At 43.0% G+C, this 11,209-nt stretch overlaps 1 protein-coding gene across 1 annotated transcript in view; it reads right to left on the bottom strand.

Moving 5' to 3' along the window:
• Positions 1-569: 569 nt before the first annotated feature.
• Positions 570-11,209, bottom strand: part of FAM194C (family with sequence similarity 194 member C) — a 49,279-nt gene continuing 38,639 nt past the window's right edge. Inside the window, exons 14-15 of the mRNA XM_035106520.3 lie at positions 6,375-6,422; positions 570-1,599 (exon numbers count right to left, since the gene is read on the bottom strand). Of these exons, the coding sequence (XP_034962411.1) occupies positions 1,503-1,599; positions 6,375-6,422 (145 nt within the window). The 3' untranslated portion in view covers positions 570-1,502. The remainder of the gene's footprint in view (positions 1,600-6,374; positions 6,423-11,209) is intronic.

The raw sequence follows: 11,209 nt of genomic DNA, 5'->3' as shown, positions 1-11,209 counted from the left end.
TTTCAGTTCCTTTCCTAAAGACCCCTAGCCTGTAATGTGACTTTTTCATGGCAGCCACATACTGCATCAGCATCTTCATTGAGCGATCTACTATAACCCCAAGGCCTCACTCCTGGTCCATTCCCTCTAGTGCAGACCCCATGAATGTGATGCATCACTTTACACTTGTTTTCATTGAATTGCATTTGCCATTTTACTGCTCATTCACTCAGTTTGGAGAACTACCACCAGTTATTGGAGGTCTGGCGTAGCCAATACGATTCCAAGATTAGGAAGAACTTTCTGGTGGTAGGAGCTGTTTGACAGAGGAACAGACTGCATCAGAAGGTGGTGGTCGCTCCTTCATTGGAGGTTTTTAAACAGAGGCTGGGTGGCCATCTTTCAGGGATTCTTCAGGTATGACTAATGCATTTCTGGGGCTGGACTAGATGACCGTTTTGGGTCCCTTCCAACTCTACAATTCTATGATTCTATGGTTGCAGCTCCAGGCTGAAAGGCACCTGACCTAGTCTCACTCTGACTCTCAAGAGTTTTCAGAAGCACCAGCCTCCCAAAGATGCTTCCACCCACTTGATAAACATGTTACTTTTAATATAAAGCAGGAAAGAGGTTATAGGCAACTAAGAAGTTTACAGACATATGACAATTCTACTCCATGCTGTTGTGTTTCCACAGGAATCCTTCTGCAGTTTCTTGAATGAAGCAGTGTTGGCTCACCTGAGCTTTGTCTAATGTGAAATTGGCACAGCTTATTCTCATTTGCCATCCGAGAGCCACATGCATGTGGAACATTCAGAGAAGAATTGAGTGATATTTTCCCCTAAATTGTAACATTTTAGGCTGTGACAGGGAAGGTGGTGGAGGGGAGATCATGTCTGAATGCTTTTGGGGGAGGAGAGGGACCATCATGGCAAATAGAAGAATAGCATGTGAGGGAGGATGCTAACACTGATATCTTCTTGTGAAAATGAATACCAGACCCTAAATTTCAGCTGGGCCAAGTCCACGCTATTGTAGTTCCTTCTTCCTCACATGTAAATGGAAAACTAAGAACGTAAATGCACTTCTAGCTAACATTAAAGTTGATATCTCACTTTCCTGGTTTTGGCTCATCTTCTCCATTCCCTTCTCATCCTGAGGAACCTGCTCTCTTGCCCTTTTGTCTTATATATTCCAAATTTTGATGATACCACTCTGACTTTGCTTCCATTTTAAAGCATTGGGACTTTGGTACACCGGGAAACCAGACATTTGATGCAAATAATTACTACTAGAACTCTCACTGCCTCTTTGGAGAAGTGATTTCCATATGTTTTAGAAAGGCAACTTTCTCATGGAATGAAAGAAATCAAGGCTCTTTCATTGTGGGCTCTTTCTTCATAATGTATAAAATATAGTTAGCTGCATCTATATGGATACATGAAGTGTGTGTGATACTATATATCTATATATCTATATACACAATGTCATCAACAACAAAAAATCTTTCCAGTCTCAGTATGCTATTTCTTTGATTTTTTCTTTCCACGTTTTGACTTCTCTGTCTCTTTCTGTTGCTCACGAACGGGCTCTTCCAGAGGCACAGGCTCATTATAATAACTATATATAGGGAAAAAGAAAGGGAGACGTTTGCAGTGTGAGTTGTATCGTAAGGCCAACTGAAAACCACACACAATGGGAACCCTAATCATCTTACAGGTGGTGTTAGGTGTTAAACGTCATGTTGCAACATTCATGACAAGCGTGTGAACTCTGGTTTCTATTTCAAGGCAATATAATATATCAATCTGGCAGCATGTTCTGAATGCCACTATGGTGAATTCACATGTGCCTCACTGTGTGATCATCCCATCACTGTGCAAAGGTAGGGTTGCCAGACTCAATAGAGGACAGGACTTATGTGCCTTTAATTGCCCTGCTCTCTTTTGAGTCTGGAAACCTTAAAGAGAAACCAGCAGACCCTTTTGCTTGGAAATTAAACAAAGGGTCTGCTGGTTTCTCTTTAAGGTTTCCAGACTCAAAAGAGAGCAGGGCAATTAAAGGCACAGAAGTTCCTGTCCTCTATTGAGTCTGGCAACCCTATGCAAAGGTTCTGTTCTAATGCAGCTGTGTTAATTGTAAGAAACTGATAAAAGAGCATTAATACGGCAGACCCAGTGTATAACTTGTCGCAGCAGCATAACAAACCACAATCCTGCATATTTATCATGTCTGCCAACACTTCATTCAGGTATGGAATATAGTACATAATTTGGCATGTTGAGAATATTGGGTGGTATGCAATACTAGTCCTGCTCAAGAGTAGACACATTGAAGTTAATGGACACGACTAAGGTCTCATTCACACCATACAGATGAAACATTATAGGTTCAAAAATTTCAGTGGGTCTACTCTGAGTTGGACTAGCTGACTACAACCAATCAAACTGATCTTTTTAAAAGTAAGTTTCTGGAAGAGAAATAACAGAAATGTGCAAGCAATGATTGGTGAAGGTTAAAACAATGGAACCTTAGTGGGTTGGATTTCTGTTAACAAGCAAGTAAATAATGCCCTGAAGCCCATAGCTGCACTATTCTGCAGTTTCCCCACCCCCACTGCTCTACTCTATAGTCTTCATATTATTCTTTCCTGTTTGCACTCTGACAGCCGTCTTGTAAAGAAAATAAAAGAAAACCTGTCTTGAAAGCAGAATACATTATGCAAAGTATATATGTGTAAATTTAATTTGCATGATTTATTAAGGATGCATAATACGGTTTTTGCTAGGATGTGGTATATAAGTCTTTAAATAATTCTAGTAAGACATCCAATTCAGAAGAGATTCTGCAGATTTAGGCTCAGTCCCATACATTAACCTGTGGCTCCTATGCTCTTATTCTAGAATATCTCACATCCTAACCATGTCTACTCGGCAATCAATGGGACTTAAAGGTAAAGGTAAAGGACTGACCATTAGGTCCAGTCGCGGATGACTCTGGGGTTGCGGCGCTCATCTTGCTTTACTGGCCGAGGGAGCCGGCGTACAGCTTCCGGGTCATGTGGCCAGCATGACTAAGCCGCTTCTGGCAAACCAGAGCAGCGAACAGAAATGCCGTTTACCTTATGTGACAAATTGAAGCACTTTTAAAATATTTATTCCTACCCGGCTGGCAAAGAGTTAACCCACCTCCAGCCTGACTGACAGAGAATTCTGATGGGGGCGGGACTGTGCCCAGTTTAAAAGGAGGGAGTGTCGGTTTGGTCAGTTAGGAGGGAGAAGGGTGTGGTGGCTTGTATGAAGAAAGTGAAGAGGCTAGGGAAACTTAAAGTTAAATGTTTGACTGAGTTTTCTTTCTTGTACAACTGGAACAAGGCAAATAAATACATGAAACGTTAAAGAAACACTTATGCTTCTAGCACAATAAAACTTCATCTCTGTTTTGCCAAAAAAAGAGAGGTCCGTCTTCATTTTTCCAGCGAGGTACCAGGACTCACAGCCGTGGTGGCTCAAGAGAGGGCAAAACTCACCTCAGGCAGGGAGGTGGCAGTTTGTGTCCTGAAGTTACACGGAGGAGGCTTAGAAGGGTAACCTGAGGTGCCAAGAAGTTGCCAGAGTGCATAGGGCAAACTTTTACAGTGGGGGAATCAAACTGAGGGAGACCCTTTACTGTAGGCAAGAGGTTATTCCATCGGACAGCCTAGAGTTTCTTAAGGTACCAGGTCACGCAAGCTGGAAGGCTCTCCTTACTAAGAAACCCATTAGTAAAAGGGGTTTATTTTTGAGGCGGCAGGAGAAGAGGGTGGGTGTTTTCCCCTCTGGATTCCTGTGGCGCAGTGATAGTAAGAGAGAGTGGGACACCGGTCGTCACACCTTCCCACTGGAGCGGTACTTATTTAACTACTTGCACTTGGACGTGCTTTCAAACTGCTAGGTTAGCAGGAGCTGGGACTGAGCAACGGGAGCTCACCCCATTGTGGGGATTCGAACCGCCGAACTTCTGATCGGCAAGCCCTAGGCTCTGTGGTTTAACCCACAACCTTGGCAGATGTAAGAGAATGTAATGAGCTAACCTATGCTGAATCAAACTCTAAGGTTTATTTAAACCACCAACATCAGTTCTGGTGGCAAGTATACAAGATCACAGGCAGCGTTTCTCAGGCTGAGATCTTTTAACTGGAAATGTCAGGGACTGAATGTGAGCCCTCATACCGTATATACAGAAAATGTGCTTTGATATTAAGCTTGCTTCCTCCAAAGGAAGCACAGGAAACCTGCCTCCAGATATTTTTCAACCAAAGATCTCTTCAGGCCTGACCGTTGGCCATATTAGTTGTGGCTGAAGGGAGCTGGAGTCCAACAGCTTTTGGGAGGCTGCAAGATTCCCATTTCTGGTTTAGAGCATCATAATTGCTTTGCATATCAGGCCAGATCCAGCATCCTCTAGTTTTTAAACATACCCAGGTGGGTACATTCAGCACCAAACACATGTCCTAGTAATGGGAAGTGGCCTTTTAGACTCTCTGCATCAATTTTATTTATGTCAGAGGCAGATTTAGAGTAGCGTGACTGTGTTCAGTCGCACCGTGTGCCTCAAGGGCACTGCTGGGGAAGCCACAACTATGCTTTGGAATAGAGTACGAGAGGGAGAAGAACGCTGAATTTTGGTGTCGAACAGGCCACCGCTGAAATTTGAGACCCCAAGATCTGCCACTGTTTATGTGCTACGTTTTAATTTTGGTTGCCTCCAATGAGCACAGGGTGGCACATAGGCCTAATGTTCTAAACCCCCACCCCCACCCCGAGTTTTAACTAGGAAAAACAATGCAAAGCAGATTATACTAAGATGGGACAGGTAGAGCTTTAGATTCTTCTTGTTGTTTTTTTAAGGTAGATTCCAAAGCCTGTAGAGAGACAGTGACAGGCCCAACTAAACTTCATGCCTGATCGGGGACTTGAATGTGGGTCTCCTCGGTCTAAGTGCAACATGGCAGCTGCCACACTACGTGGTCTCTCATTCAATCCTTTTGTACCTTCAAATGATGCTTTAATTGCCTCTAGTGTTTTGCAGACATGCCCCAGCGTAAAACGGTTACTGCATCACAGGAAAAAGACACGGGAAAGACTTCATACTCTCACTCCCATTCTGTCATTGAGGATTACTCTTCTGCAGAATCTCATCCAGCCTCACCCTTTACCAGGTAAAGTGGAATGGCTACAGGGGTGGAATTAGCATAGCCTAAACGAAATTAGCATGATCCTGACAAGCTGAGAATTTAAGATGTGTCCTAACTATAAACTGTAAAGCTGCCAAAGCAGCCAGGTACAGTTTAGTCGAGGAAATGAGCCCATTAACTTGACATCCTTGTTGGCAGTTTGTTTATAAGCGTATCCTGGGTTGGTATAACTGCCCCCCCCCAAAAAAACCCCAGCCAATAATCATCATATAGAGCTATGAGAATCTACAAACTTAAAAATCTCTCTGACAGTGAGCAATTAACAAGGGATTAGCTCACAAGTTATGACATTCACATAGTGATAGTTTCCCACTTCCTGATTCAGGAAGCCATCATGGATTATTACCCCCTATCATATCAGCCTATCACTCAACAACAGGAACTCTGAGCAAGTTAGCCATTGGCTTACTTGCTCAAAATGTGAATTCACCATAAGTTGGATAAAAACTGGGCACTGAGATACGATGGCAGGAAATCAGTTAGTCAGATGATCACCCTGGGTGCTTCCAAAGAGTGACAAAAGTAACGTAAATACATTTGAGGGGGGTTAATGGTATACTAACACTAGCTCTGTTCTGTGGTTATTGCAGCTTTATCTTGTTTCTATGTGGGAAAGCAGCAAAGAAAGGACCAAGAAGGAAAATGGAAGCCGTCAGATCAATGATTATTTGAGCCAAAGTTGTGATTTTACTGGATACTAGGGATGGCCAGTAACAGGAAGAGGCTGCTGTAGCCTCCCAGCCCAGTCTTTCTCTTAGTACCAGGTTTTTAAAAACAAGAAAAGGTGTGCCAGTCTTGCAAGGGGGTGCCTTTGGGGAGGCAGCAGTGCTGGCATAACTTGCTTTTAGGTGCCAGGTGCAGCATGTAGTGGCCACCATCCTCTTTCCCCAAAATGCCTCTGGCTCTCTGTATAGCTTCACAGCCAGCGTAGCTTTGCTGGGACCCAGTGGCACCGAGGGTGGCGGATGGCAGTCATCGCAGCTGTGCCAGGCCTGCCCTTCTCCTCTGAGTGCTGAACCCTTGCAACTTGACAAAATGATTAACAATAAAATAATCCCAGCATCAATCACCCCAGCATTTGACCCACCATGCCAGGTGCTGATGCTGGGCTTGATTTTTATTATCATAGCCCCAAATCCCACCATTTAAAAACACAAACCTTTCCAAGGCAGGGACAGAGACCCTCTTTGGATCTTCGAAAGTGGGGCTGGCAGGAGAAATGAAAGAAGTTTGTGTCAATAAACACATGTAGGTATTCTGCACCACCCCTTATGCACATTTTTAATAGAAAGTTTGAATTTCTTTTCTTTTTTAAATGATATTTATTCATTTTACACATTAAAAAAATAACACAAAATACAAATTCAGCATACAAAAAAAGAAAAAGAAGAAAAAGAAAAAGATCCCCCTACCCCCCCCAAAAGGAAAAAAGGAAAATATAACAGCAATAAAAAGAAAAAGAAAAAAAATCAATCTAATAATCTTATATCATTCTCATAACATTGAGACTTCCCCGGTTCCCCCCCTCTTTGATTCCCTAATTTACTTCCTCGTAGAGCAGTTTTCACCTTATACCAGATAATTTTTAATTAATTAACATTTCCTCATTCATTATCACCATTTAATTATATCTATAAACTCAATTTTTAAATACTCATATTCTAATATATCTCCCCAACTTAGAATTTTTACCAACAATGAAACTGCATTTTAATACTTCATTCTCCCCCCCCCTTCCCCTGGACCCAGATTCCCTAGATACCTCAGCAAATTCCATATTTCATACCAGTGTCGGACATTTCCAATCAGACCAGCCTAAATTTACATGATTAAACATTTTATCCCACTCCCACTCTGCTGTCTCCACACTTTCCTTGCTGTTTCCCAACACCCCCTTCTTCCTTCCCCTCAACCCAGAGCCTTCCCTGCACACCCTCTCTCACTGGGTGTGCAGAGACCCCCCCCCCTGGTTCTCCGTTGGAGAGTTCTTTTTTTAAGTCCAAAACTTGTCCCACATCTCCCACTTGTGGGGCTTTTTGACAGTCTTCTTCCCTCTCTTCTTTGCAATTTTGAAATTCTTCTAAATTATCATTAATGTCTATCATTTTTATTTCTTCCTCCGTGTTGTCTGCGCAGGTCAATTCTCTTCCAGAATCCTTGTCCATATCTCCCTTCGTGTCCTCAATTCTGTTGTTAATTTGTCGCACTTGTTCATTGTTCTTGACCAGCTGTCCCTTGATGTATAAAAGTTCCAAATAAATCTTTTGGTACTGTAAGTCCTGTACTGATGTTGAGACTGCCATCGTCCTTGCTCTCAAGTCCCGTGGGAAAGCAGCAGATAATAAAACCGGATGTGACAGGTGTCAAATTCCCAGATGGAGTCCATTTTAAGTCCAGTCCTGGCTATTTCATAAATCCAAATATCAATAACATGGTCTCTTCTTAATAATAACAGAATATCGATCCATTCACTGATCTCTCCAGGGACCTAGTTCCAGTCTCCTGGAGGGTTTTAAGAGTCTGATTCTTGGTAAATTAATTACTTCCTCTCTCTTCCCCTGCTGGGGATCAGGTTACTGCTTCACATAACAATCAAAGTGGGAGACCGACTTCCGTTTTTATAGTCACCCACCGTGTCCAATTTTTTTTAAAAAAATATTGCCAATCAAGCTTTTTTACTCACGCTGAGTTTTGTTTTTTCCTGATCGTTGCTTTTTACGGAAGGAATCCACCGCTCTCTGTGTGAAGACTCGGGACGTCGCTTCTGGAGGTAATGCTGGTGCCCAAAATGGCTCCCGCGACTGCGACTCCGCTGACTCTCGGGGACTCTGCTGGGCTCCCCGGGCAGCGGAGGAGTCGCGTCAGGAGCTCTGCAGGGCAAATTTGGCCCCCGGGAAGCTCAACCCGGGGTTCTATGGGGATCCGCGTGCCCCCGCGGTATTCCCCCCCTCCGCGAATGCCAGAAGCCCCGCAGCTCGGGGCTTCTGCGTCCTCACAACAGCGCGATAGACCGGAAGTCCGAAAGTTTGAATTTCTTCTCTTTTTTTATCTTAAGCCAATGTTGCAAATGTCTACTCATCTGGTGTCAGTTGTGAATTCCATCTGGTTAACCAATTACTCACTCCATTGCTTTGAGGCCCATATATACACACATGTCCGGAGGAGGAAAGTAAAGTTTCTGAGGGCTAATGCATGATTTACCAAAAACCCCCACAAAAAACAGCATTAAGCTATTTTAGACTGTGTATGTATAATACATGCCAAAACCATTTTATGAAATAAATTGGATTTAACGACTCCTGATTACTTCTTCATGGCAAGTTCCATTTCCCTATTACTAGTTGCAATTATTATTTACTACATTTTTATTTTGTTTATTGAATTTATATACTGCCCTTCAGCCAAGGTAGTTTACAGTTTTTTTTTAAAAAAAATAATACACTGCCTTTTGTGTATAACAAACAAACAAATATACCCCCCATTTAAAAAGTCATATATTGTTTATTAACCAAAGGCCTTGGAGAATAAGACTGTTTTCACTTGGCGTCTGAAGATATGTAATGAAGACACCAGGCAAGCATGCCTGGGGAGAGCATTCCACAAATAGGGAGCCACTGCAGAAGAGGCCCTGTTTATCCCACCCTTCCCCCAATGAAATCAGGGTGGCATACAGTTCCCTGCTTTTTCATCTCAGAAACCCCATATGGTAGCTTAGGCTGAGAGTAGGTGACTAACACAACTTTACTCAATGAGTTTCATGGAGATTTGAACCCTGAGAGTCTAACACTCTCACCACAAAATGACACTGACTCTCGGGCTTCCGGTTGACCACGCCATCTTGCTCAGACGGGGGTCCGCACAGCGGAGCGGACCTCGGCGCTTCAGAGGTGGAGGGAATCGTTCCAGCGAAGCGAAACCTCCTTAAAAGCCCCAAATCGAGCTTTTTGGGGACAGATTTTGCCTGGCGGCGCCAAAAGCGGGCTCTCTCCTCCCCGGATCGGCTTTGTTTAAGCCCCCGAGAGCGAGGAGGTGAACCGCGGCGGACAGGCTGACATTGCTGCTCTGAGAGTGCGAAGCTGCGAGTCTGGGAAGTGGAGGTGGCCAATTCTTCAAAGAACATTCAGCAAATGAATAGACTGTGAGTAATTTGGATTCTTTGGAATGTAAATTAAGGCAACAATTTGGACCTGGGAGAGAGGGGAAAAGAGGAAGTCACCCCCCCCTACGGTAACATAAGAGACAGTAAACAGAAACCCGAAGCCGTAAACAGAAGATTTCAACTTAAAAGGATTCCTCAAAGGCATCAAAGAGAATCTCCCCTAAATGCAGGGTAAAAGGGGAGAGAGACTGTGGTTGTGATTGCCCTGCAGAAAGAAGTTAAGACTAAGAAAGACCTTTCTGTTCCTCGGGAGCCGGCAGCCCAGACAATCCAGTGAGTTGATCAGGATCTATAGTTAAATTCTATTTCTATCTTTATCTCTGGACTTTTTGGAAATTCTTTTTTGGTTTATATACTTTTGAAATGTGAGTTCGAACTTTATTTTTAAGAATGCAGCCAGCTTGTTAAAATGGAGTCGAGAAAATAGACTGCGATTATATTCCACCCCATGTGACAAGTTTTGACCTTGACAGGACTGAACTATGTCAACAAAAAGGTACCCGCCTGAGTTTCAGCGGACTGTTTTGACCTTAATGTGGGAAGCAAGAATAGAACTATGTCAAGAGGAGACACAACGGCAAGTGTTACAGCAACAATTCCAGATGATGATGGCAGAATATGATTTCTTAGAAGATGAAGCTTTTGAAACTGAAGAAGACGAATGTGAGAATGACAATGATGAGGACTGTGATGACTTAACACAAAATGAAGCCCATCACGAAAAAAATGATGATTTTACTCTACAAAAAGTTGGATGGAGTGCCTCCCCTTCGAGGGGGGCACGATTGGACTTACTGGAACTCCAGAATGACCACAGGGAAGAAGGAAAAATTAAGCAGAGAAGAGAAGAAGCTCAGGGGTCTGATATGGAGGCCTGGATGGCAAAAGACTGTAAACAGGGGGTGGGGTGAAGGGAAAGTGAAGTTGTGATTGTAAGGATGGGTTAATAGGACTATAACTGGACTGCTGACTATGGAACTTGCTGGATTGGTGGGGTGGAGCCAGTACTCGGGGGGGTGTAAGGTTAGTTTGGGAATAATTATAGGTTTAAAAAGTGAATTGATTCTGGAAAAAGGTGAAAATATGGAGGCCTATAGAGGGGTAAAAATTAGGCACGGGAAGAAAAAATGGGAGTTTGATTTCTCAGTGATTGGACAATAGGCGAAAATGATAATAGTTAGTTTAAAAGTGGTACAAGATATAAAGGTGTATGTTATAAAATATGAACTATGAAACTGTTGAAGATGATAAATAAGGGAGGAAAACCGGGGAAGGGGGGAGGGTGGGGAAGCCCACAAAATATGGTTTAACAATTATGAATTTAACAATTATGATGAATTTTTTTTTTGTCTTTTTTCCTTTTTGTCTTTTTTTTTTCTTCTCTTTTTTCTCTTTTTCTCTTTTTGTATTTTCTTTTTTTTTTGGTATGACAATAGATGGTTGGATGGATGAACTCCTGCGTACTGCCCTGGTTCACTGGAGCTCCCTGGTGGCAGGGGGGGGCTTCGGGGGCAGGGGAGGGGGAGGAGGACAGAAACCCAATCATAAAATGGACCACTTCTGACTGTTCACCTGCGTGGGATACTTCTGTGGCAGGGGAGGACCCATGGAGGGGGGTGGGAAGAAGGTGGAAAAGGTGTATATGTATGTACCATCTTTTGTAATTTGTAAATTCAATAAAAATTATGTTTTAAAAAAACAAAAACAAAATGACACTGACTCTCTTTTTAAATGGCAGGCATATGCAACTTGCAGACCTACCGTATTATGCGTGTCTTAATCAACTCGTTTGGCACCACACCTGGGACTATACAAACTATGGAGGTTGTTAAGCA

This window comes from Zootoca vivipara, chromosome 2 (genome assembly GCF_965207765.1).
Source record: "Zootoca vivipara chromosome 2, rZooViv2.hap1.1, whole genome shotgun sequence".
Taxonomy (NCBI): Eukaryota; Metazoa; Chordata; class Lepidosauria; order Squamata; family Lacertidae; genus Zootoca; species Zootoca vivipara.
Note: the sequence above shows the minus strand (reverse complement) of the source record. Positions and strands in the feature narration are given on the sequence as shown.